At 46.7% G+C, this 23172-nt stretch overlaps 1 protein-coding gene across 1 annotated transcript in view; it reads left to right on the forward strand.

The window, feature by feature from the left end:
* LOC134936131 (complement C3-like) overlaps positions 1 to 23172 on the forward strand; it is a 275194-nt gene that overhangs the window by 35710 nt on the left and 216312 nt on the right. Inside the window, exons 7-10 of the mRNA XM_063931048.1 lie at positions 12946 to 13031; positions 17134 to 17273; positions 20140 to 20346; positions 20464 to 20530. Coding sequence (XP_063787118.1) covers positions 12946 to 13031; positions 17134 to 17273; positions 20140 to 20346; positions 20464 to 20530 — 500 coding nt within the window. The remainder of the gene's footprint in view (positions 1 to 12945; positions 13032 to 17133; positions 17274 to 20139; positions 20347 to 20463; positions 20531 to 23172) is intronic.

A 23172-nucleotide genomic window follows, 5' to 3' on the forward strand; every position in this document is an offset into this window, starting at 1 on the left:
CTCCGAGGCTGGGGAGCTGTCACACAGTGGGAAAGCTTCCAAGGTAAATGGTCAAGTCAGGAAGCCTGCCTTCACATAAACGTTCTGGAATTGACAGCCATTTACAACGGCCTTCTACAAGCGGTATTACTTCTTCAAGATCATCCCGTGCAGATCCAGTCGGACAATGTAACGGCAGTCGCATAAATAAACAAGCAGGGCGGAACGAAAAGCAGAGCGGCAATGGCAGAGGTGACAAGGATTCTCCTCTGGGCAGAAAGACATATAACAGCTCTGTCAGCAATTTTCATTCCGGGAGTGGACAACTGGGAAGCAGACTTCCTCAGCAGACACGATCTCCATCCAGGAGAGTGGGGCCTCCACCAAGAAGTCTTCGTAGAAGTGACAAGTCTTTTGGGAGTTCCTCAAGTAGACATGATGGCATCTCGTCTAAACAAGAAGCTCGGGAGATATTGTTCCAGGTCGAGAGACCCTCATGCAATAGCAGTGGATGCACTAGTGACCCAGTGGGTGTTTCTGTCGGTATATGTGTTCCCTCCACTTCCACTGATTCCAAAAGTTCTCAGAATAATAAGAAGAACAAGAGTTTGAGCAATCTTCAATGCCCCAGACTGGCCAAGGAGGTCTTGGTATCCAGATCTTCAGGAGTTGCTCATAAAAAATCCTCGGCCTCTTCCTCCTCGAGAGGACCTACTACAGCAGGGGCCGTGTGTGTGTATCGAGACTTACCGCGACTACGTTTGACGGCATGGCTGTTGAGAGCCGGATCCTAGCCCAAAAGGGTATTCCCAAGGAAGTCATCCCCACTCTTATTCAGGCCAGGAAAGGAGCAACGTCTAAACATTACCACCATATTTGGAGAAAATATGTGTCTTGGTGTGAATCCAAGAAGTCTCCAATGGAAGAGTTTTAATTAGGACGTTTTCTCCATTTTCTGCAGGCTTGTGTGGATGCAGGACTAAGATTGGGGTCAGTCAATGTCCAGATTTCGGCCTTATCAGTTTTCTTTCAAAAACAGTTGGCCTCCTTTCCAGAAGTTCATCCGTTCGTGAAAGGGGTTCTGCACATCCAGCCTCCATTTGTGCCTCCAGTGGCACCGTGGGATCTTAAGGTGGTGCTGCAGTTCCTTCAATCAGATTGGTTTGAACCTCTGCAAGAGATAAAATTTAAGTTTATCACTTGGAAAGTGGTGATGCTTTTGGCCTTGGCATCCTCCACAAGGCGGGTGTCTGAGTTGGGGGCCTTGTCTCACAAGAGCCCTTACCTGATCTTCCATGAAGATAGGGCGGAGTTGAGAACTCACCAACATTTTCTTCCAAAGGTGGTTTCATCTTTCCACATAAACCAACCTATTGTGGTGCCAGTAGCTACTGACACGTTCACTGAGTCAAAGTCTCTAGATGTGGTTAGAGCTCGGATACGGAAAACAGAGGCTCTGTTTGTCCTGTATGCTCCCAACAAGATTGGGTGTCCTGCTTCTAAGCAGACTATTGCGCGCTGGATCAGAGGGGCGATTCAGCACGCTAATTCTCAGGGCAGGATTGCCGATACCGAAGTCGGTGAAGGCCCATTCAACTAGGAAAGTGGGCTCATCCTGGGCGGATGCCCGGGGAGTCTCAGCTTTACAACTTTGCTGAGCAGCTACTTGGTCTGGTGCAAACACATTTGCTAAATTTTATAAGTTTGACACTTTAGCCGATGACGACCTCAAGTTTGGTAAGTCGGTGCTGCAGGGTCATCCGCACTCTTCCGCCCGTACTGGAGCTTTGGTATAACCCCATGGTACTGAAGTGAACACCAGCATCCTCTAGGACGTATGAGAAAATAGAATTTAAATACCTACCAGTAAATCCTTTTCTCCTAGTCCGTAGAGGATGCTGGGCACCCGACCCAGTGCGTACTTTACCTGCAGTTTCTTCATTATAGTTACACAAGTTGTGTTACATTTGTTTTCAGCATGTTGCTGTAAATGGTTCATGCCTGTTGGCGTGTGTTATGTTGAATGCCATGTTGTGCGGCATGGTTGAGGTGTGAGCTGGTATGAATCTCACCATTAGTATAAAAGTAAATCCTTTCCTCAAAATGTCCGTCTCCTTTGGCACAGTTCCTATAACTGAGGTCTGGAGGAGGGGCATAGAGGGAGGAGCCAGTTCACACCCTTTGAAAAGTCTTAAAGTGCCCATGGCTCCTGCGGAACCGTCTATACCCCATGGTAGTGAAGTAGACCCCAGCATCCTCTACGGACTAGGAGAAAAGGATTTACCGGTAGGTATTAAAATCCTATTATTGTACATCTAATAAATTGGCAACAACATTTTTTTTCCATTCATGTTGTTATCTCCATATTAGTTTTTGAAATACATTTCTAGCAATAGTAATGAATCAAGGGGTATATTATACTGTATATAAACTAAGATGAATAGTGGTTATTTTGACTGTTTTATGAGGAATTTGCATATTCCGGCCAGCTGCAAAGGGGGGAGGGATGCCACAGTATCACCCATGATACTTTCCATAATTCAAAAATACACTATATGGACAAAAATATTTGGATGCCTGACCACTACACCAACAGGGATATTAATGACATTGTATTCAAATACATATACTTTAATATGGAGGTGGTTCCCCCTTTTGCAGCTATAACAGCTTCTGAAGCTATAACGTCTTGGAAGGCTTTTTAACAAGCTTTTGGAGTGTTTCTGTATAAATTTGTGCCCATTCATTCTGTAGAGCATTTTTGAGGTCAGGCACTGGTGTTGGACGAGAAGGCCTTGCTTACAATCTTCGTTCCAGTTCATCCCAATGGCGTTCAGTGGGGTTGAGGCTAGGGCTCTGGGTGAACCAGTCAAGTTCTTCCACACCAAACTCATCAAACCATGGCCCTCATTCCGAGTTGATCGGTCGCAAGGCGAATTTAGCAGAGTTACACACGCTAAGCCGCCGCCTACTGGGAGTGTATCTTAGCATCTTAAAATTGCGACCGATGTATTCGCAATATTGCGATCACAAACTACTTAGCAGTTTTAGAGTAGCTTCAGACTTACTCTGCCTGTGCGATCAGTTCAGTGCTTGTCGTTCCTGGTTTGACGTCACAAACACACCCAGCGTTCGCCCAACCACTCCTCCGTTTCTCCGGCCACTCCTGCGTTTTTTCCGGAAACTGTAGCGTTTTTTCCCACACGCCCATAAAACGGCCTGTTTCCGCCCAGTAACACCCATTTCCTGTCAATCACATTACGATCGCCAGAACGATGAAAAAGCCGTGAGTAAAATTACTAAGTGCATAGCAAATTTACTTGGCGCAGTCGCAGTGCGAACATTGCGCATGCGCATTAAGTGGAAAATCGCTGCGATGCGAAGATTTTTACCGAGCGAACAACTCGGAATGAGGGCCCATGTCTTTATAGTCCTTGCTTTGTGCACTGGGGCACAGTGATATTGGAATAAAAAATGGCCTTCCCCAAACTTCCCACAAAAATTGAAAGCATAGCATTGTCCAAAATGTCTTGGAATGCTGAAGCATTAAGATTGTCCTTCACTGGAGATAAGGGGCCTATGAAAACAGTTCCATATCATCATCCAGAGATCAAAGAGAAAAAGAAAGAAGACTCCTTTTTTGGTGCACTCTTGTAGGCCCTACACACTGGCCGATCCGCCGCAGAGCTGCCTGACGGCAGATACGTCCGACGGGCGACCCGGCTGCGGGGGGGAAGGGGGTTCAGTGATGGGGGAATGAAGTTTCTTCACTCCCCCCGTCACCCGGCTGCATTGAAGTGCAGGCAAATATGGACGAGATCGTCCATATTGGCCTGCATGTACAGCAGACGGGGGACCAGCGATGAACGAGCGCGGGGCCGCACATCGTTCAGTGCTGGAGCCTCCACACTGCACGATATGAACGTTATCTCGTTCATTAATGAACGAGATCGTTCATATCGTGCAGTCATGTCGGCCAGTGTGTAGGGCCCTTTAGAAAAAACAATATAATATGTCTTATTGAAGATATTAAAACAACTTTTACAAGTCGCTTAACATATTATCTCCTAAGAACAAACAAAGTGAGTAAAAACGATTTAGGTAGTTAGCGAAAAAATTATTTGAGAATGAAATTTATCACATTCTTGTGCCTCTCATTGGGCGGAAGGATCTAAATAGCTCCTTTTACCCTAATCGCACACGCACTATATTTCACAACAAAGGTGCTATCCTGATAGACTTTAGTGCACAGTGTGTATCACTCATATACTCCCAAACAAAATAGGGCAGATGAATATAGCCTTGAGTGGCTATTGATAGAAAAAAAGTCAATAGAACCAAAAGATGAATCTGCTGTCAGCGTTAGACTGGAGTTTTAGGTATATGCCTACTACACCGAGTATTCCCTGGGGGTCTTCCACCGGGAGAAACAAAACAAAATTTTACAACTTTAGCAAAGGATGAGACAATTAAATAGAGTGGAAACATCAATACATCGCTCACATTTGAGAGCTAATGCACATACAAAATGTAAATTGTTTGTTGAGAGATTGCAGTTCTCCCATATGTTGCAGATGAATTGTACTTCTTCAGTCTCAACATTACCTGCCTGATTGCATTATGACACCTGTGAAGTTTGGTGGAGGAGGGATAATGGAATGTGGCTGTTTTTCAGGGTTTGGGCTAGGCCACTTATCTCCAGCGAAGGACAATCTTAATGCTTCAGCATACCAAGACATTTTGGACAATGCTATGCTCAGCTGTCTACCGCATAATTTTCTCTCCTTCTCTAAAATGTACATTATTTGTGTCCAGTATATTTAGCAATATTGAATAATAAGAATTTACTTACCGATAATTCTATTTCTCGTAGTCCGTAGTGGATGCTGGGAACTCCGTAAGGACCATGGGGAATAGCGGCTCCGCAGGAGACTGGGCACAAAAGTAAAGCTTTAGGACTACCTGGTGTGCACTGTCTCCTCCCGCTATGACCCTCCTCCAAGCCTCAGTTAGGATACTGTGCCCGGACGAGCGTACACAATAAGGAAGGATTTATGAATCCCGGGTAAGACTCATACCAGCCACACCAATCACACCGTACAACCTGTGATCTGAACCCAGTTAACAGCATGATAACAGAGGAGCCTCTGGATAGATGGCTCACAACAACAATAACCCGATTTAGTTAACAATAACTATGTACAAGTATTGCAGACAATCCGCACTTGGGATGGGCGCCCAGCATCCACTACGGACTACGAGAAATAGAATTATCGGTAAGTAAATTCTTATTTTCTCTGATGTCCTAGTGGATGCTGGGAACTCCGTAAGGACCATGGGGATTATACCAAAGCTCCCAAACGGGCGGGAGAGTGCGGATGACTCTGCAGCACCGAATGAGAGAACTCCAGGTCCTCCTCAGCCAGGGTATCAAATTTGTAGAATTTTGCAAACGTGTTTGCCCCTGACCAAGTAGCTGCTCGGCAAAGTTGTAAAGCCGAGACCCCTCGGGCAGCCGCCCATGATGAGCCCACCTTCCTTGTGGAATGGGCTTTTACAGATTTTGGCTGTGGCAGGCCTGCCACAGAATGTGCAAGCTGAATTGTATTACAAATCCAACGAGCAATAGTCTGCTTAGAAGCAGGAGCACCCAACTTGTTAGGTGCATACAGGATAAACAGCGAGTCAGATTTTCTGACTCCAGCCGTCCTGGAAACATATATTTTCAGGGCCCTGACTATGTCCAACAACTTGGAGTCCTCCAAGTCACTAGCAGCCGCAGGTACCACAATAGGTTGGTTCAGATGAAACGCTGAAACCACCTTAGGGAGAAAATGAGGACGAGTCCTCAATTCCGCCCTGTCTGAATGGGAGATCAGATAAGGGCTTTTACAAGATAAAGCCGCCAATTCTGACACGCGCCTGGCCGAGGCCAGGGCCAACAGCATGACCACTTTCCATGTGAGATATTTTAACTCCACAGATTCAAGTGGTTCAAACCATTGTGACTTTAGGAACCCCAAAACTACATTGAGATCCCAAGGTGCCACTGGAGCCACAAAAAGGAGGCTGTATATGCAGTACCCCTTTTACAAACGTCTGAACTTCAGGAACTGAAGCTAGTTCTTTCTGGAAGAAAATTGACAGGGCCGAAATTTGAACCTTAATAGACCCCAATTTTAGGCCCATAGACACTCCTGTTTGCAGGAAATGCAGGAATCGACCTAGTTGAAATTCCTCCATCGGGGCCTTACTGGCCTCACACCACGCAACATATTTTCGCCAAATGCAGTGATAATGCTCTGCGGTTACATCCTTCCTGGCTTTGATCAGGGTAGGGATGACTTCATCCGGAATGCCTTTTTCCTTCAGGATCCGGCGTTCAACCGCCCTGCCGTCAAACGCAGCCGCGGTAAGTCTTGGAATAGACAGGGTCCTTGCTGGAGCAGGTCCCTTCTTAGAGGTAGAGGCCACGGGTCCTCCGTGAGCATCTCTTGAAGTTCCGGGTACCAAGTCCTTCTTGGCCAATCCGGAGCCACGAGTATAGTTCTTACTCCCCTCCAGTGGCGTAACTACTGCCCCCGCAGTCCTCGCGGTGGCTTGGGGGCGAGGGGCTGCGGGGGCGCCACTGATTTACAGCAGACTGACATGCGGACGAGCGTCCGCATGTCAGTCTGCTTTCTCCTTCCCTCCGCCACTTGTTGGAGGGACACGGAGGGCACAGCGTGTGCGTCTCCTGTGTCCCTCCTGCATCATCTCCGGCGGCCGCGGGTCTAATAGGGGGAAGTGCCGTCCGTGAGCTCTAATTGGCTCACGAACCGGCACTTCCCCCTATTAGACCCGCGGCCGCCGGAGATGATGCAGGAGGGACACAGGAGACGCTGTGCCCTCCGTGTCCCTCCAACAAGCGGCAGCAGCGGCGGCGGGCATTATCTGGCACTGGGGGGGAATATCTGGCACTGGGGGGGGGGATCTGGCACTGGGGGCATATATGGCACTGGGGGGGGGATATCTGGCACTGGGGGAATATCTGGCACTGGGGGGGGATATCTGGCACTGGGGGCATATATGGCACTGGGGGGGGGGGGATTATCTGGCACTGGGGTATATCTAGCACTGGGGGGGAATATCTAGCACAGGGGGGGGATATCTGGCACTGGGGGCATATATAGCACTGGGGGGGAATATCTGGCACTGGGGGAATATCTGGCACTGGGGGGGGGGATATCTGGCACTGGGGGCATATATGGCACTGGGGGGGAATATCTGGCACTGGGGGAATATCTGGCACTGGGGGGGGGAATATCTGGCACTGGGGCATATATGGCAGGGGGGAGGATATCTGGCACTGGGGGGGAATATCTGGCACTGGGGGGGGGGATATCTGGCACTGGGGGGGAATATCTGGCACTGGGGGAATATCTGGCACTGGGGGGGGATATCTGGCACTGGGGGCATATATGGCACTGGGGGGGAATATCTGGCACTGGGGGAATATCTGGCACTGGGGGCATATATGGCACTGGGGGGGGATATCTGGCACTGGGGGCATATCTGGCACTGGGGGGGAATATATGGCACTGGGGGCATATATGGCACGGGGGGGAATATCTGGCACTGGGGGGGAATATCTGGTACTGGGGGCATATGTGGCACTGGGGGGGAATATCCGGCACTGGGGGCATATGTGGCACTGGGGGGGAATATATGGCACTGGGGGCATATCTGGCACTGGGGGCATATGTGGCACTGGGGGGGAATATCTGGCACTGGGGACATATGTGGCACTGGGAGCACAGCCCTAGCAACAAGGACTACCTCCTAGCAACGAGCATGACACCCAGTGCATGAAACACCTGACAACGAGCATGACACCCAGTGCATGAAACACCTGGTAACGAGCATGACACCCAGTGCATGAAACCCCTGGCAACGAGCATGACACCCTGAGCATGAAAACCCCTGGCACCGTGCATGGAACCAAAAGCATGAAACCCCTGGCAACGAGCATGACACCCAGTGCATGAAACCCCTGACAACGAGCAGGTAATTGAAAAGTAATTAGAAGCCTTACTGTAGGGCTTAATGTGTAATGGGCATTACGGTGTGTGGCATAATGTATCACGGACATTGCGGTGTGTGTCATAATGTGTCACAGGCATTACGGTGTATGGTATACTATATCGCGGGCATTGTGATATGTGGTATAATGTCTCAGGGTCATTGCAGTGTGGCATAATACATAACGGGCATTGCGGTGTGTGGCATAGGGTATAACGGGCAGGGCATTGCGGTATGTGTCACAGGCATTACGGTGTATGGTATACTATATCACGGGCATTGTGGTATAATGTCTCAAGGTCATTGCAGTGTGTGGCATAATGTGTCACAGGCATTGTATGTGCTATAATGTATCGGGCATTGCAGTGTGTGGCATAATGTATCACGGACATTGCGGTGTGTGTCATAATGTGTCACAGGCATTGTATGTGCTATAATGTATCAGGGGCATTGCAGTGTGTAGCATAATGTATAACGGGCATTGCGATTCCTGTCATAATGTGTCACAGGCATTACAGTGTGTGGCATAATATGTCTGGGGCATTACGGTGTGTGCATATTGTGTCATGTGCATTATTGTGTGTGGCATAATGTCTAAGGGCCATTGCAGTATGTGGAATAATGTATACTGGGCATTACTATAAGGAGGAAAAATGACAAATAATGTAAGGGGCATGAATCAGGATTATTTTTCTTTCCTGTGGTGGCTAACGTCTGGGCGTGCAGGGTGCAAAACTGGGGTATAAGGAAGTCTTTCCCTGCAATGCCACGCCCCTTTATGAGAAACCACGCCCATTCCAACGAGACCACGCCCCTTTTTTGCGGCGCGCGCATTCGGCGCACGCATATTTATCCCTTTCTTGCTCCCAATTATGGGGCATGGGGGGGGGGGGGGGGGCGCTGAAGAATTTTTTGGCTTGGGGGAGAAAAATTTCTAGTTACGCCACTGCTCCCCTCCGTCTTATAATTCTCAGTACTTTTGGTAAGAGAGGAAGAGGAGGGAACACATACACTGACTGGTACACCCACGGTGTTACCAGAGCGTCCGCAGCTATTGCCTGAGGGTCCCTTGACCTGGCGCAATACCTGTCCAATTTTTTGTTTAGGCGGGACGCCATCATGTCCACCTTTGGTTTTTCCCAACGGTTTACAATCATGTGGAAGACTTCTGCTGAGGAAGTCTGTTTCCCAGTTGTTCACTCCCGGAATGAACACTGCTGACAATGCTATCACATGATTTTCCGCCCAGCGAAAAATCCTTGCAGCTTCTGCCATTGCCCTCCTGCTTCTTGTGCCGCCCTGTTTGTCTACGTGGGCGACTGCAGTGATGTTGTCCGACTGGATCAGCACTGGCTGACCTTAAAGCAGAGGTCTTGCTTGGCTTAGGGCATTGTAAATGGCCCTTAGCTCCAAGATATTTATGTGAAGTGATGTCTCCAGGCTTGACCACAAGCCCTGGAAATTTCTTCCCTGTGTGACTGCTCCCCAGCCTCGCAGGCTGGCATCCGTGGTCACCAGGACCCAGTCCTGAATGCCGAATCTGTGCCCTCTAGAAGATGAGCACTCTGCAACCACCACAGAAGAGACACCCTTGTCTTTGGTGACAGGGTTATCCGCTGATGCATCTGAAGATGCGATCCGGACCATTTTTCTAGCAGGTCCCACTGGAAAGTTCTTGCGTGGAATCTGCCGAATGGAATTGCTTCGTAGGAAGCCACCATTTTTCCCAGGACCCTTGTGCACTGATGCACTGACACTTGGCCTGGTTTTAGGAGGTTTCTGACTAGTTCGGATAACTCCCTGGCTTTCTCCTCCTGGAGAAACACCTTTTTCTGGACTGTGTCCAGGATCACCTTAGGAATAGAAGACGTGTCGTCGGGATCAGCTGCGATTTTGGAATATTAAGAATCCAACCGTGCTGCCGCAACACTACTTGAGATAGTGCTACCCCGACTACCAACTGTTCCCTGGATCTTGCCCTTATCCGGAGATCGTCCAAGTAAGGGATAACTAAAACTCCCTTCCTTCGAAGGAGTATCATTTGGTAAAGACCCGGGGTGCCGTGGACAAACCAAACGGCAGCGTCTGAAACTGATAGTGACAGTTCTGTACCACAAACCTGAGGTACCCTTGGTGAGAAGGGTAAATTGGGACATGGAGATAAGCATCCTTGATGCCCAGAGACACCATATAATCCCCTTCTTCCAGGTTTGCAATCACTGCTCTGAGTGACTCCATCTTGAATTTGAACCTTTGTATGTAAGTGTTCAAGGATTTCAGATTTAAATTAGGTCTCACCGAGCCGTCCGGCTTCGGTACCACAAACAGCGTGGAATAATACCCCTTTCCCTGTTGTAGGAGGGGTACCTTGATTATCACCTGCTGGGAATACAGCTTGTGAATGGCTTCCCATACCGCCTCCCTGTCGGAGGGAGACGTCGGTAAAGCAGACTTTAGGAAACGGCGAAGGGGAGACGTCTCGAATTCCAATTTGTACCCCTGAGATACCACCTGAAGGATCCAGGGGTCCACCTGTGAGTGAGCCCACTGCACGTTGAAATTTTTGAGACGGGCCCCCACCGTGCCTGAGTCCGCTTGTAAAGCCCCAGTGTCATGCTGAGGACTTGGCAGAAAACGGGAGAGGGCTTCTGTTCCTGGGAACTGGCTGTTTGCTGCAGCCTTTTTCCTCTCACTCTGCCACGGGGCAGAAATGAGGAGCCTTTTGCCCGCTTGCCCTTATGGGGCCCAAAGGACTGCGCCTGATAATACGGCGTCTTCTTATGTTGAGAGGCTACCTGGGGTAAAAATGTGGATTTCCCAGCCGTTGCCGTGGCCACCAGGTCTGTTAGACCTACCTCTTTTATAAGGCGATACTTCCATATGCCTTTGGAATCAGCATCACCTGACCACTGTCTTGTCCATAACCCTCTTCTGGCAGAAATGGACAGCGCACTTACTCTTGATGCCAGTCGGCAAATATCCCTCTGTGCATCACGCATATATAGAAATGCATCTTTTAAATGCTCTATAGTCAGTAATATACTGTCCCTATCTAGGGTATCAATATTGTCAGTCAGGGAATCCGACCAAGCCACCCCAGCACTGCACATCCAGGCTGAGGCGATTGCTGGTCGCAGTATCACACCCGTGTGAGTGTATATACATTTTACTGCTTTCTGTCAGCAGGTTCCTTAAGGGCGGCCGTATCCAGGGACGGTAGTGCCATCTGTTTAGACAAGCTTGTGAGCGCTTTATTCACCCTAGGGGTTGTTTCCCAACGTGCCCTATCCTCTGGCGGGAAGGGGTATGATGCTAATAACTTTTTAGGAATGAACAGTTTTTATCGGGGGAAACCCACGCATCATCACACACTTCATTTAATTCCTCAGATGCAGGAAAAACTACAGGCAGTTTTTTCTCACCCAACATAATACCCTTTTTAGTGGTACTGGTATTATCAGAAATGTGTAAAAACATTTTCCATAGCCTCAATCATGTAACGTGTGGCCCTACTGGAAGTCACATTCGTCTCTTAATCGTCGACACTGGAGTCAGTATCCGTGTCGGCGTCTGTATCTGCCATCTGCGGTAACGGGCGTTTTAGAGCCCCTGATGGCTTTTGAGACCCCTGGACAGGCACAGGCTGAGTAGCCGGCTGTCTCATGTCATCAATCTTTTGTAAAGAGCTGACACTGTCACATATTCCTTCCATAAGCTCATCCACTCAGGTGTCGACTCCCTAGGGGGTGACATCTCTGTTACAGGCAATTTCTCTGCCTCCACATCATTTTCCTCCTCATACATGTCGACACAACGTACCGACACACAGCACACACACAGGGAATGCTCTGATAGAGGACAGGACCCCACTAGCCCTTTGGGGAGACAGAGGGAGAGTATGCCAGCACACACCAGAGCGCTATATATATACAGGGATAACCTTATATAAGTGTTTTTCCCCTTATAACTGCTGTATTGTTATACTGCGCCTAATTAGTGCCCCTCTCTCTTTTTTAACCCCTTTCTGTAGTGTAGTAACTGCAGGGGAGAGCCAGGGAGCTTCCCTCCAACGGAGCTGTGAGAGAAAATGGCGCCAGTGTGCTGAGGAGATAGGCTCCACCCCCTTCTCGGTGGCCTTTTCTCCCGTTTTTCTGTGGAATCTGGCAGGGGTTAAAATTCATCCATATAGCCCTGGGGGCTATATGTGATGTATTTTCGCCAGCCAAGGTGTTTTTATTGCTGCTCAGGGCGCCCCCCCCTAGCGCCCTGCACCCTCATTGACCGAAGTGTGAAGTGTGCTGAGGAGCAATGGCGCACAGCTGCAGTGCTGTGCGCTACCTTGGTGAAGACAGGATGTCTTCTGCCGCCGATTTTCCGGACCTCTTCTTGCTTCTGGCTCTGTAAGGGGGCCGGCGGCGCGGCTCTGGGACCGGACTCCGAGGCTGGGCCTGTGTTCGGTCCCTCTGGAGCTAATGGTGTCCAGTAGCCTAAGAAGCCCAATCCACTCTGCACGCAGGTGAGTTCGCTTCTTCTCCCCTTAGTCCCTCGATGCAGTGAGCCTGTTGCCAGCAGGTCTCACTGAAAATAAAAAACCTAAAACTAAACTTTCACTAAGAAGCTCAGGAGAGCCCCTAGTGTGCACCCTTCTCGGCCGGGCACAAAAATCTAACTGAGGCTTGGAGGAGGGTCATAGGGGGAGGAGCCAGTGCACACCAGGTAGTCCTAAAGCTTTACTTTTGTGCCCAGTCTCCTGCGGAGCCGCTATTCCCCATGGTCCTTACGGAGTTCCCAGCATCCACTAGGACGTCAGAGAAATAAAGTTAATACTATTTCCAAGGCTCTATACTGTCTGGGCCCTCTCTTTTTTTCATGTATAATATAACAGATAAAATTGTTTTTCAACAGAATTTCAACCAAGGCTCTTGAACTTTTCTTAAGAGATTCAATAACTACATGGGAAGTTTTGGCTGTAAGTTTGTCTGCAAACAAAGGTACGCTTATACATTTCTTATCAAATGTAAGTTTATATATTCATTAATTTATTAATTCCGTATCCTTGTATAAATTGTTTTGTCCAGGATCTGGATCATATGCTATCATGAGAGATAGGTGATATAGGATCAGTATGGTGTTTTATCATGTACAATATGATTTATATACAATCATGGTGGTAATTTTTCATCTCCAATATATATGTCTTTGGATTCAGGTTATGTTCCTAATGGGTGTGGTATTGAAGCTCGACCACACTTAGGTCAACAGTGGATGTGTATTATCTAGGATCAGGATGATGTTTCCTCATGTAGGATATGTATGATTTAGGATCAGGATGATGTGTCCTCATGTAGGATGTGTATGATTTAGGATCAGGATGATGTGTCCTCATGTAGGTTGTGTATGATCTAGGTTCAGGATGATGTTTCTTCATGTAGGTTGTGTATGATCTAGGTTCAGGATGATGTTTCTTCATGTAGGTTGTGTATGATCTAGGTTCAGGATTATGTTTCTTCATGTAGGACTAGGATGTGTATAGTATAGTATAGGATCAGGATGATGTTTCCTCATGTAGGATGTGTATGATCTGGGATCAGGATGATGTTTCCTCATGTAGGATGTGTATGATCTAGGATCAGGATGATGTTTCCTCATGTAGGATGTGTATGATCTTGGATCAGGATGATGTTTCCTCATGTAGGATGTGTATGATCTAGGATCAGGATGATGTTTCCTCATGTAGGATGTGTATGATCTGGGATCAGGATGATGTTTCCTCATGTAGGATGTGTATGATCTGGGATCAGGATGATGTTTCCTCATGTAGGATGTGTATGATCTAGGATCAGGATGATGTTTCCTCATGTAGGATGTGTATGATCTGGGATCAGGATGATGTTTCCTCATGTAGGATGTGTATGATCTGGGATCAGGATGATGTTTCCTCATGTAGGATGTGTGTGATCTAGGATAAGGATGATATTTCCTCATGTAGGATGTGTATGATCTAGGATCAGGATGATGTTTCCTCATGTAGGATGTGTATGATTTAGGATCAGGATGATGTTTCCTCATGTAGGATGTGTATGATCTGGGATCAGGATGATGTTTCCTCATGTAGGATGTGTATGATCTGGGATCAGGATGATGTTTCCTCATGTAGGATGTGTATGATCTAGGATCAGGATGATAGTGTTCACTCTAGGTGTCTTTCACAGGGTGCTGCGCCCTGCCCCTTTTTTAGACACCTGAATGCCGCCCTGCCCCTTTTTTAGACACCTGAATGCCGCCCTGCCCATTTGTGTGCGCTCTCCTGCCCCGCACTTTGCTGCCCGCCGGACACATTAAGCACATTTCAGTGATCGCAAAGAGGGACTCGGATTTTAAAAGTGAGCGGGTCCCGCAGGACACGCAGTTTTTTGCTGACCGCCGCCTCACAGCCAATAGAAATCCCCAAGCCCTGCCTCACCAGCCAATAGCCGCCGGCAGCTTCTCAACATCCAATCGCTGCCGGCAGCGTCTCCCAATCCAAGCGCCACCTGAGACATCGGTCCCTCCTCCCTGCGCTGATCTCCAACCCATTGAATGTGCTGGTGGCAACCGGGCGCGGACATCACGATGACAGGAGAATGGAAGATGCAGGAGGGAGCCGAGGAGAAGGAGAGGAGCGCCTTCACCACGGGCAGCCCGGTGCGTCTGCTGCAGAGAACATGAGCTGGGGCCGAGCGAGACATGTCAGTGAGGTCGGGCACCATGACCGCAAAGTACCAAGAGGTCAGAGCGCTGCGACCTGGGGGAATGGTGATAAATCTTTAGTTTCACAAACGTGCGGGCGGGCCTTTCCTATATTTATTTAATAACATGGCCAATACCTGCACATTATACCTGTGAGGGCGCTTCCTGTTATGCTGCATCTTATTCCCCCAGCGTCCCAACTACTAGTGCACACATCTTGCCCTCTGCTACCACTACTGCACCCATCCTGCCCCCTGCTACCACCACTACTGCACCCATCCTGCCTCCTACCACTGCTGCACCTATCTTACCCCCTGCTACCACTACTGCACCTATCCTGCCCCCTACCACTACTGCACCCATCCTGCCCCCTGCTACCACCACTACTGCACCTATCTTACCCCCTGCTACCACTACTGCACCCATCCTGCCCCCTGCTACCACCACTACTGCACCCATCCTGCCTCCTACCACTACTGCACCTATCTTACCCCCTGCTACCACCACTACTGCACCCATTATACCCCACATACCCACACAGTGCCCATTATAAACACCCCCATACCCACACAGTGCTCAGTATTCACACCCCCACAGTGCCCATCATACACACACCCCATGCCCACACAGTGCTCATTATACACCCGCCACTACCTGGTGCAATGTTTCTCGGAGCTCTCTACCTGGTGCAATGTTTCTCTGTGCTCTCTACCTGGTGCAGTGTGTCTCAGTTCTCTCTACCTGGTGCAATGTGTATAACGTGCTCTGCCTGCCGCAATATGTATAACGTGCTCTACCTGTCGCATTGTGTATAGGAGGTTCTACCTGGTGCAATGTGTATTAGCTACACTACTGTGTGGTGTAATGTGAAGTGCCACTAATATGTGGCCATGCCCCTTCCCCACGAAAAACAACGCCCCTAAATTTTTGCTGCGCGCCTTTGGCGCGCACTGCCCATTCTTTATCAAGTGAGGATAGGAGGACCAAGCATTATAGTATGTACCTAATTTTGCCCTGCTAACTGAAAAATGTGCCCTCCTGAACGAAAAATGTGCCCTCCCGAATGAAAAATGTGCCCTACCCGTGATCAGCACCCTGCCCTAAACAAATCCTAGAGTGAACACTAGATGATGTTTCCTCATGTAGGATGTGTGTGATCTAGGATCAGGATGATGTTTCCTCATGTAGGATGTGTATGATCTAGGATCAGGATGATGTTTTCTCATGTAGGATGTGTGTGATCTAGGATCTGGATGATGTTTCCTCATGTAGGATGTGTGATCTAGGATCAGGATTATGTTTTCTCATGTAGGTTGAGTATGATCTGGGATCAGGATGATGTTTCCTCATGTAGGATGTGTATGATCTAGGATCAGGATGATGTTTCCTCATGTAGGATGTGTATGATGTAGGATCAGGATGATGTTTCCTCATGTAGGATGTGTGTGATCTAGGATCAGGATGATGTTTCCTCATGTAGGATGTGTATGATCTAGGATCAGGATGATGTTTCCTCATGTAGGATGTGTATGATTTCGGATCAGGATGATGTTTCCTCGTGTAGGATGTGTATGATCTATGATCAGGATGGGGATTCATTGTGTAGGATGTGTATGATCTAGGATCAGGGTGATGTTTCCTCATGTAGGATGTGTATGATCTATGATCAGGATGGGGATTCATTATGTAGGATGTGTATGATCTAGGATCAGGATGATGTTTTTTCATGTAGGATGTGTATGATCTGGGATCATCATGATGTTTCCTCATGTAGGATGTGTATGATCTAGGATCAGCATGATCTTTCCTTATGTACAGTAGGATGTGTATGATCTAGGATCAGCATGATGTTTCCTTATGTAGGATGTGTATGATCTAGGCTTAGGTGGATGTTTCTTCATGTAGGATGTGTATGAGCTATGATAAGAGATGATGATTCCCCATGTAGGATGTGTATGATATACTGTACAGTAGGAACAGAGCAATCTATTATTATGTAGGAGACATGTAATCTAGGAACAGGATGAAGTTTTGTTGCTGTAGGCTTAGGAATTATATTTCCTCATATAATAATAATAATAATAATAATAATTTTATTTATATACTGCTATTTCTCCAATAAAACTCATGTAGGATATGTTAGCATTAGGATTAAGATGATGTTTCCTCGTGTAGGATGTGTATGATCTAGGAGTAGGATAAGGAGCTCTTATGTAGGAGACATGATTAAGGCTCAGGATGGTGTTTTCTCATGTATGATGTATGTGATACAAGTTCAGAATTATTCCCACAAGATGTGTTGTGTATGGTGAAGATCGGGATGCTTCCTCACATATGATGTTTCACATGTTTTATCATTGGCAGGTATCTGTGTGTCTCAGCCATATGACATTCAGGTTATGCTGAAATTCTTTATTGACCTGAAGCTGCCATATTCAGTGGTGAGGAATGAACAAGTAGAGATACGGGCCATTCTCTACAACTATGGCAACAGCAAACTAAAGGCAAGTCTAACTAACAACAATAAATATAACTTACAGCACCACACTACACATTCTCTTTTGAGATTGCACAATTCAACTTTTTATACAAATGCATTGGACCCATTGGAAGTACAACCATTTTTGGGCCAAGATGGTCATATCATCAACTGTCTATTGGGTAGTGTTGGGAAGATTGAGGATGTACCCTGCTGTAGAAAATTATCATTAATTTGCTCATTTTGTTCTTAAGTTATATTTTGTTACTGAATCTGAATATGTACACAAAGTGATATTATGCAGCGGCTGCATCTTTTTTTCCATTATGCTAAGTATACAGGCTTAATCACAAACATAAATGCAAGTGTAGCATATCAAATTTATCAACACAGTCTCCTGGTGTATCCTAGTCACATTGCGACTAAGTTGCATTTTTGGGTAAAATTATGTAAAAAAGACACCAGGCACTGGTAGGGTCTCACAGGGCCTTTCAGATGACTCGCTCCTGGCGTCTCACATCACATGGCATAGTGAGGCTGGTTGCATGTGCACATATCTTTATTTTGAAACTTTTATCTCTTTCCAATTCTCCAAACTCCATTGGATCTTCACCACCTTCAATTTCCTCCTCTGGCCCCCTTCTTCGCTGCCTCTCCTCTCTCTCTCTATCTCTCTCTCTCTCTCTCTCTCTCTCTCTCTCTGCCCTAGGCATGCCATAATATCCATTTAATCTATGACACCTTTGATTTTCTGTTTATGGCTAAATTCAAACCTTAATTACACCTGGTTGTAATCAGCCACAGAAACTGTGTAAATCATAGATGTCACAGATTAATGGAATATTATGGCAAGCCTATCCTTCACAGATGTGTTCTCATACAGCAAGCCTTAATATGCCATATGCTGCAAGATAGCAGGTGTGACTGATGCGCACCAATATGTGTAGCATAGTGTGTTTGTACTTAAATCATTCCTCCATCTACTTCTCCTCACATGACATATTCCCCTCTCTCCTCAATCACATATTCAGCTGCTATTTCCCCCTGGATGTCCCATTACTTTATTCAAATGAACATCATTAAGACTGATCATCAGCTCATCATCTTCCCACCATCCAGAGTCTCCTCTCCTCCCTCCATTTAATTACCTAATGTTCTCTCTCAAAAGTTCACTGTAATCTACTCCTCCCTTTCCTTTAAATGCCATATCCAGATCTTTTCCCAGTCTTGCCACTTTCACTTTAGAAATATCTCCAGGAGAGGACCTTTTCTCACCCTTGAAGTAACAAATACTCTCAACCACTCACTGGCCATCTTTCCTTTCACCCATTGTGCTCTTATCCAATTCATCTTCAATGCTGTTCTTCAGTTCATCTTTCTCTCCAGCCAAACTGCTTCTGTCTCTTCTCTGCACCAGGTCTTACAATATAGTTACTCCCCTGTCCCTACAGATGCCAAGACAAACACCTCATGTCCACCTATAAATCCTTCACCCAGTCCTTTCCACCTACATATCTAACCTCATCTCCCTTCACGCTCCCATCTTCCCACTTCATTCTGTCAATGACTGCCACCTTTCATCCTAACTGATTCCCTCTTCCAACTCCCACCTCCAGAAACTCACCAGTTCAAAACCATTAGAACTCTCTCCCCACTGTCACGCTCGGCTGGGAATGAGGTTTGCATGAGCAAGCAAACACTTGCGAGGGAAGAAGACGAGGTGGTTGGATGTAATTCCTACTCATGGATCAGGAACAGTGGGAGTGGAGACTACCGAGATAGGATGATCACTGTAAATGATGAACTGCGGGTGATAACCTGTGACTTTGGAAAACTGAAGACTGTGAGCTGTGGCTTGAATAACAAGGCTGAAGAGCACTGAAGATAATGAACTGTGGGTTGTGAACTGTGGCTTGAAAGACGAGGTTGAAGAACACTGAAGATGAGGACTGTGAACAGAGAGATGTGGCTTGAATAATGAGGCTGAAGAACACTTTAAGATAATGAACTGTGGCTTGAAGGATGAGGTTGAAGAACACTGAAGATGAAAGACTGGGAACGGAGAGCTGTGGCTTGAATAATGAGGGTGAAGAGCATGGTAATCTGTTGACGACAAAGATCCTTGAAGAATCAAGATTACCGAGAGTGCCCCTCTCAGATGGTATCAGGTTAGGGGCGTTGGGACTGCTGCAACCAGAAAGACCGAGGCAGAGCAAAGCTGGAGAGTAACCAAGGTACTGAAGTAACCTGGGAGCACAAGGCTGGAGATCCTACACCTAGGTAGTAACTTGAAGCACTGGCACCCATAACCTGAACCAGCTCCCTTTTAAAAGGAGAGATCTCCCTGGATTGGCTGGACAGAATGAGCCTGTGCAATAGGTTCATAGCTTTGGTCTCCAACATGGCGGCCCCCGTGCAGCAGACACATTTAGTGCTACACTAGAATTCCACCTGGCCTCTCCGGAAGCTGCTCCCAGTGACAGCAAGCCCACCGCAGCAGCCTCCGGCTACTACAAGCCACAGCATCGCCTCACACGGTCCCGTCGCAGTAGCCCAGCACCGCCGCTGCCTGCCAGACACCTGAGCGGTAAACGCCGCGGCGCAGATTCCCCAGTAAGGCTCCGGGATGTGACACCCATTAGACTATTATACTCCCATGCTCTCATCAAAGCTGCAAATGGGCTCTCAAAACATTTTTCTTTATTATAGGCTACCAGCTCTCACCCTAACCAACCCCTTTGTGTTTGTCAGACTCTGACTCAGACCTATCAATAATGATTATCTGTTAACTGGTGTTAAAAAAAATTCTGGTGTTGCCACATTGCAGAAACAATATTTAAAAAAGCAATATTGCCTATAACTCTTATGTTCATCTGTTCTATTTGGTGCAGATACGCGTAGATTGGACTTATAATGAAGCATACTGCAGTCTCTCCACTGGTAAAAAGAAATTCCGTCAAGAAGTTACTATTGAACCTGAATCATCGGTGGCTTTACCTTTTGTCATTGTTCCCATAACCTTGGGTGATCATGAAGTGGAAGTGAAGGCAGCTGGCCAACAGGTCTCAGATGGTGTCAAGAAGAGGCTGAAAGTTGTGGTGAGTAATAGAGATAGTGATTTCTTAAAAGAACAATCAGTAATTCAGATCTCAGACCCTAACATTCCATAGACTTTACTACACATCTCAGAGGCATAAACTGTCTTTCTGTTTCAGCCGGAAGGAAGGCGTGTAGCACAGGCTTTGAAATCAGTGATTTTGCATCCAGAAGCTAGAAGCGAAGGTTTGTATTTTCTGTCACTGTCAGTTTGTGTAATACTGTTATACTGATATGATGAGTTATCGCTGCTGATAATCATTGGGCCAAATTTACAAAGAGCAGCAGATGCGCAGTGCAAAATGACCTGGTCCTCCAACAGTGCACCCTTATTTTTCCACCCAGTACATATCAAGGTGCAGGCCTACGCTCTACTCTAATGAGGCGCTGCCACTAATTAAAAGTGTATTTAGGTATTTGGAGTACGTTATTATCCATGTCGTAGATGCAGAGAAAAGCCACTAAGTCTGTACTAGAGACACTGTGCTGCAACGGACACAAAACAAATAGAATCTGATTGGTTGCCATGGGCAACATCTCCACTTCTATAATCCCACACCATAGTAAATATAGCCCTCAGACTCAGATATGAAGTGTTGCACATCATCACGATTAGTGCAATCTAGGAAAGTAGTTTTATTCTAGGTGTTATTTTTAAATGAATAAGATATTCATCACAGCCAAATGACACTGGGGGCAGTATGTATTCCACCTGAGTTTGGTGGCCGTGCAGGATGCTGTCCGAACTCAGACTTCTTTTTAAAGGCCCAATCACTTGCAAGGCATTCTGGGGATTCAGCGGCTGTCAAATCTGTAAGCAACTTTCTTTGCTGAAGGAGGAGATAGCTAAACTATATGGACGGTATTCTATTATTTTCACCCCCTTCCACAGCTGTTCTGTTAATGCTGACGGGCATGGTATAATCACTTTAGCTCGCTACTTCCAGGGTAGCGAGGGCACCCAATCCTTTACGCAGCTAAACCTGATTACTATGGGCATGATATATGCAATAACGAGGATCACTTTAGAAAGGAGATTGGGTGTGATATATATCATTTGAATACCGCCCTATGCTGAGATATGTAGATGGTTGTGTTCCTGAGGCCACCACTGCCACACAGAGCCACCAGAAGACATTCTGCCTGGTCTACTGTGGACTCTGAAAGGCAGAGACTTCCAGAGGAACACAGACACCTTCCACAAGTTGTGACACTGCAAAACTAATATTCTGCTCTTGCAGTGCTGGAAGGTACAACTAATATAGGCAATACAGAACAGGAAGATTCAGGGACTTCTACTAACTGTGGAAACAGGAAAAGGAATAGGAACAGTAATATTTCCCCTCCAAAAAGTACTGCACTTCTCTTGGAAGATTCCATTATTAGAGTACATCTTGAAAATGCTAATGAAGTAGAGAAACAAGTATGGTACTTACCTTGAGCCAGAGCTCAAACGGATAAAGAGCGCATGCTAAGCATTGTGAAGGCAGCAAGGACAGATGGGGAGGTGGGTGTCATTGTCCACCTCGGGACAAATGACCTGGCTAAAGCTGAAGTCATGGCTGTAAACGATGAATTTAGGAAGTTAGGGACGGCTCTGAAGCAGGCGGCAACCACTGTAACTTTATCAGAAGCATTGCCAGTACACAGAGGGAAAGATAGAATTTATTACATCAGAAACTTCAATGTTTGGCTAAAGAAGTGATGTAATGTGTAAAGATTTGGAATGATAGGACAAAGACATACCATCTGGCAAGATAGGAACTACAAAAGAGAAGTCATGAACCCATCTTCAAGGGGAATGAGAATACTAAGTGAACAGTTTGTATGCTTCATCAAGAAATATTTAAACTAGCAGAGGGAGGCTGTGAACCAGTAGGAGTAAAGCAATCTACTCCCCCAACCCAGAGGTGTTGTTTATGCAGGCAAATGGAATAGAAAACATCCACAGAAACAGAAGATAATTCAGATTAAATCCAAATAAACATAGGCAGAGAGATGAACATAGCTAAGAACAGGGGAAGCACAAAAAAACTCTAAGATCTATGTGTGTGTGATGCCCTAAATATGTACAGTGCCATTGTGTCCACCCTGTATCACCCCCGTGATTCAATGATATGCCACCTTGGGTGAATCTAATATGGCCCGTGCTGGCTAATGTGACAGTTGGAGGTCACATGCAGCACCAGAAAAAGGCTGGCTCATGCTGGCTACTGTAACAGTTGTTGGCAGTTGGAGCAGCCATCTTAGGTGAGAGGATGGAGAGAGAAGTGGTGATGCAGCTCTTCCCCTGGAGACAAGCAGTGAGGAGCCATCTTAGGAACAGAGAGAAGTATTTTGAAGCTTACTGGGTGCTTTCTGTTCTTCCATCATCCCATTCTAGGGAGTCAGCGGTCAGGTCATCACAGCCACATCTCACGTGTCACTCCCCATTGGTTGTCATAACGGGACCTGTCCGGATATCCAGTATTTCTCTTCTCTGTCTTTCTTTCAAGCTTTTTCTTTGTACATACTGTATCTATCATGTCCTGAATAAGTACTGCAATTTGTTTTTTTTTTGCACAACTAACAAATCTTCTCTAGCGAATGACTGAATGTGTTGAGTCCCTGAGTCCAGATATGCGGTGGTCTGCACTTGCCTAGAACTGGTTCCCAAAATCTTGATTGTGGTTTCCTTAAAATCTAAGAAACTGATATTGCAGCCATAGCATTTTAAGATGAGTTTTTTAGTTTGTTTCCCATAGACCCCATCAACAAATTTATTAACTAGTGTTTCATCTTCTTGAATTATTTCCCCTGGTTTGAAAGCCCTGATGTCTTTCAAAGAT

Source organism: Pseudophryne corroboree, chromosome 6 (assembly GCF_028390025.1).
Source record: "Pseudophryne corroboree isolate aPseCor3 chromosome 6, aPseCor3.hap2, whole genome shotgun sequence".
NCBI lineage: Eukaryota > Metazoa > Chordata > Amphibia > Anura > Myobatrachidae > Pseudophryne > Pseudophryne corroboree.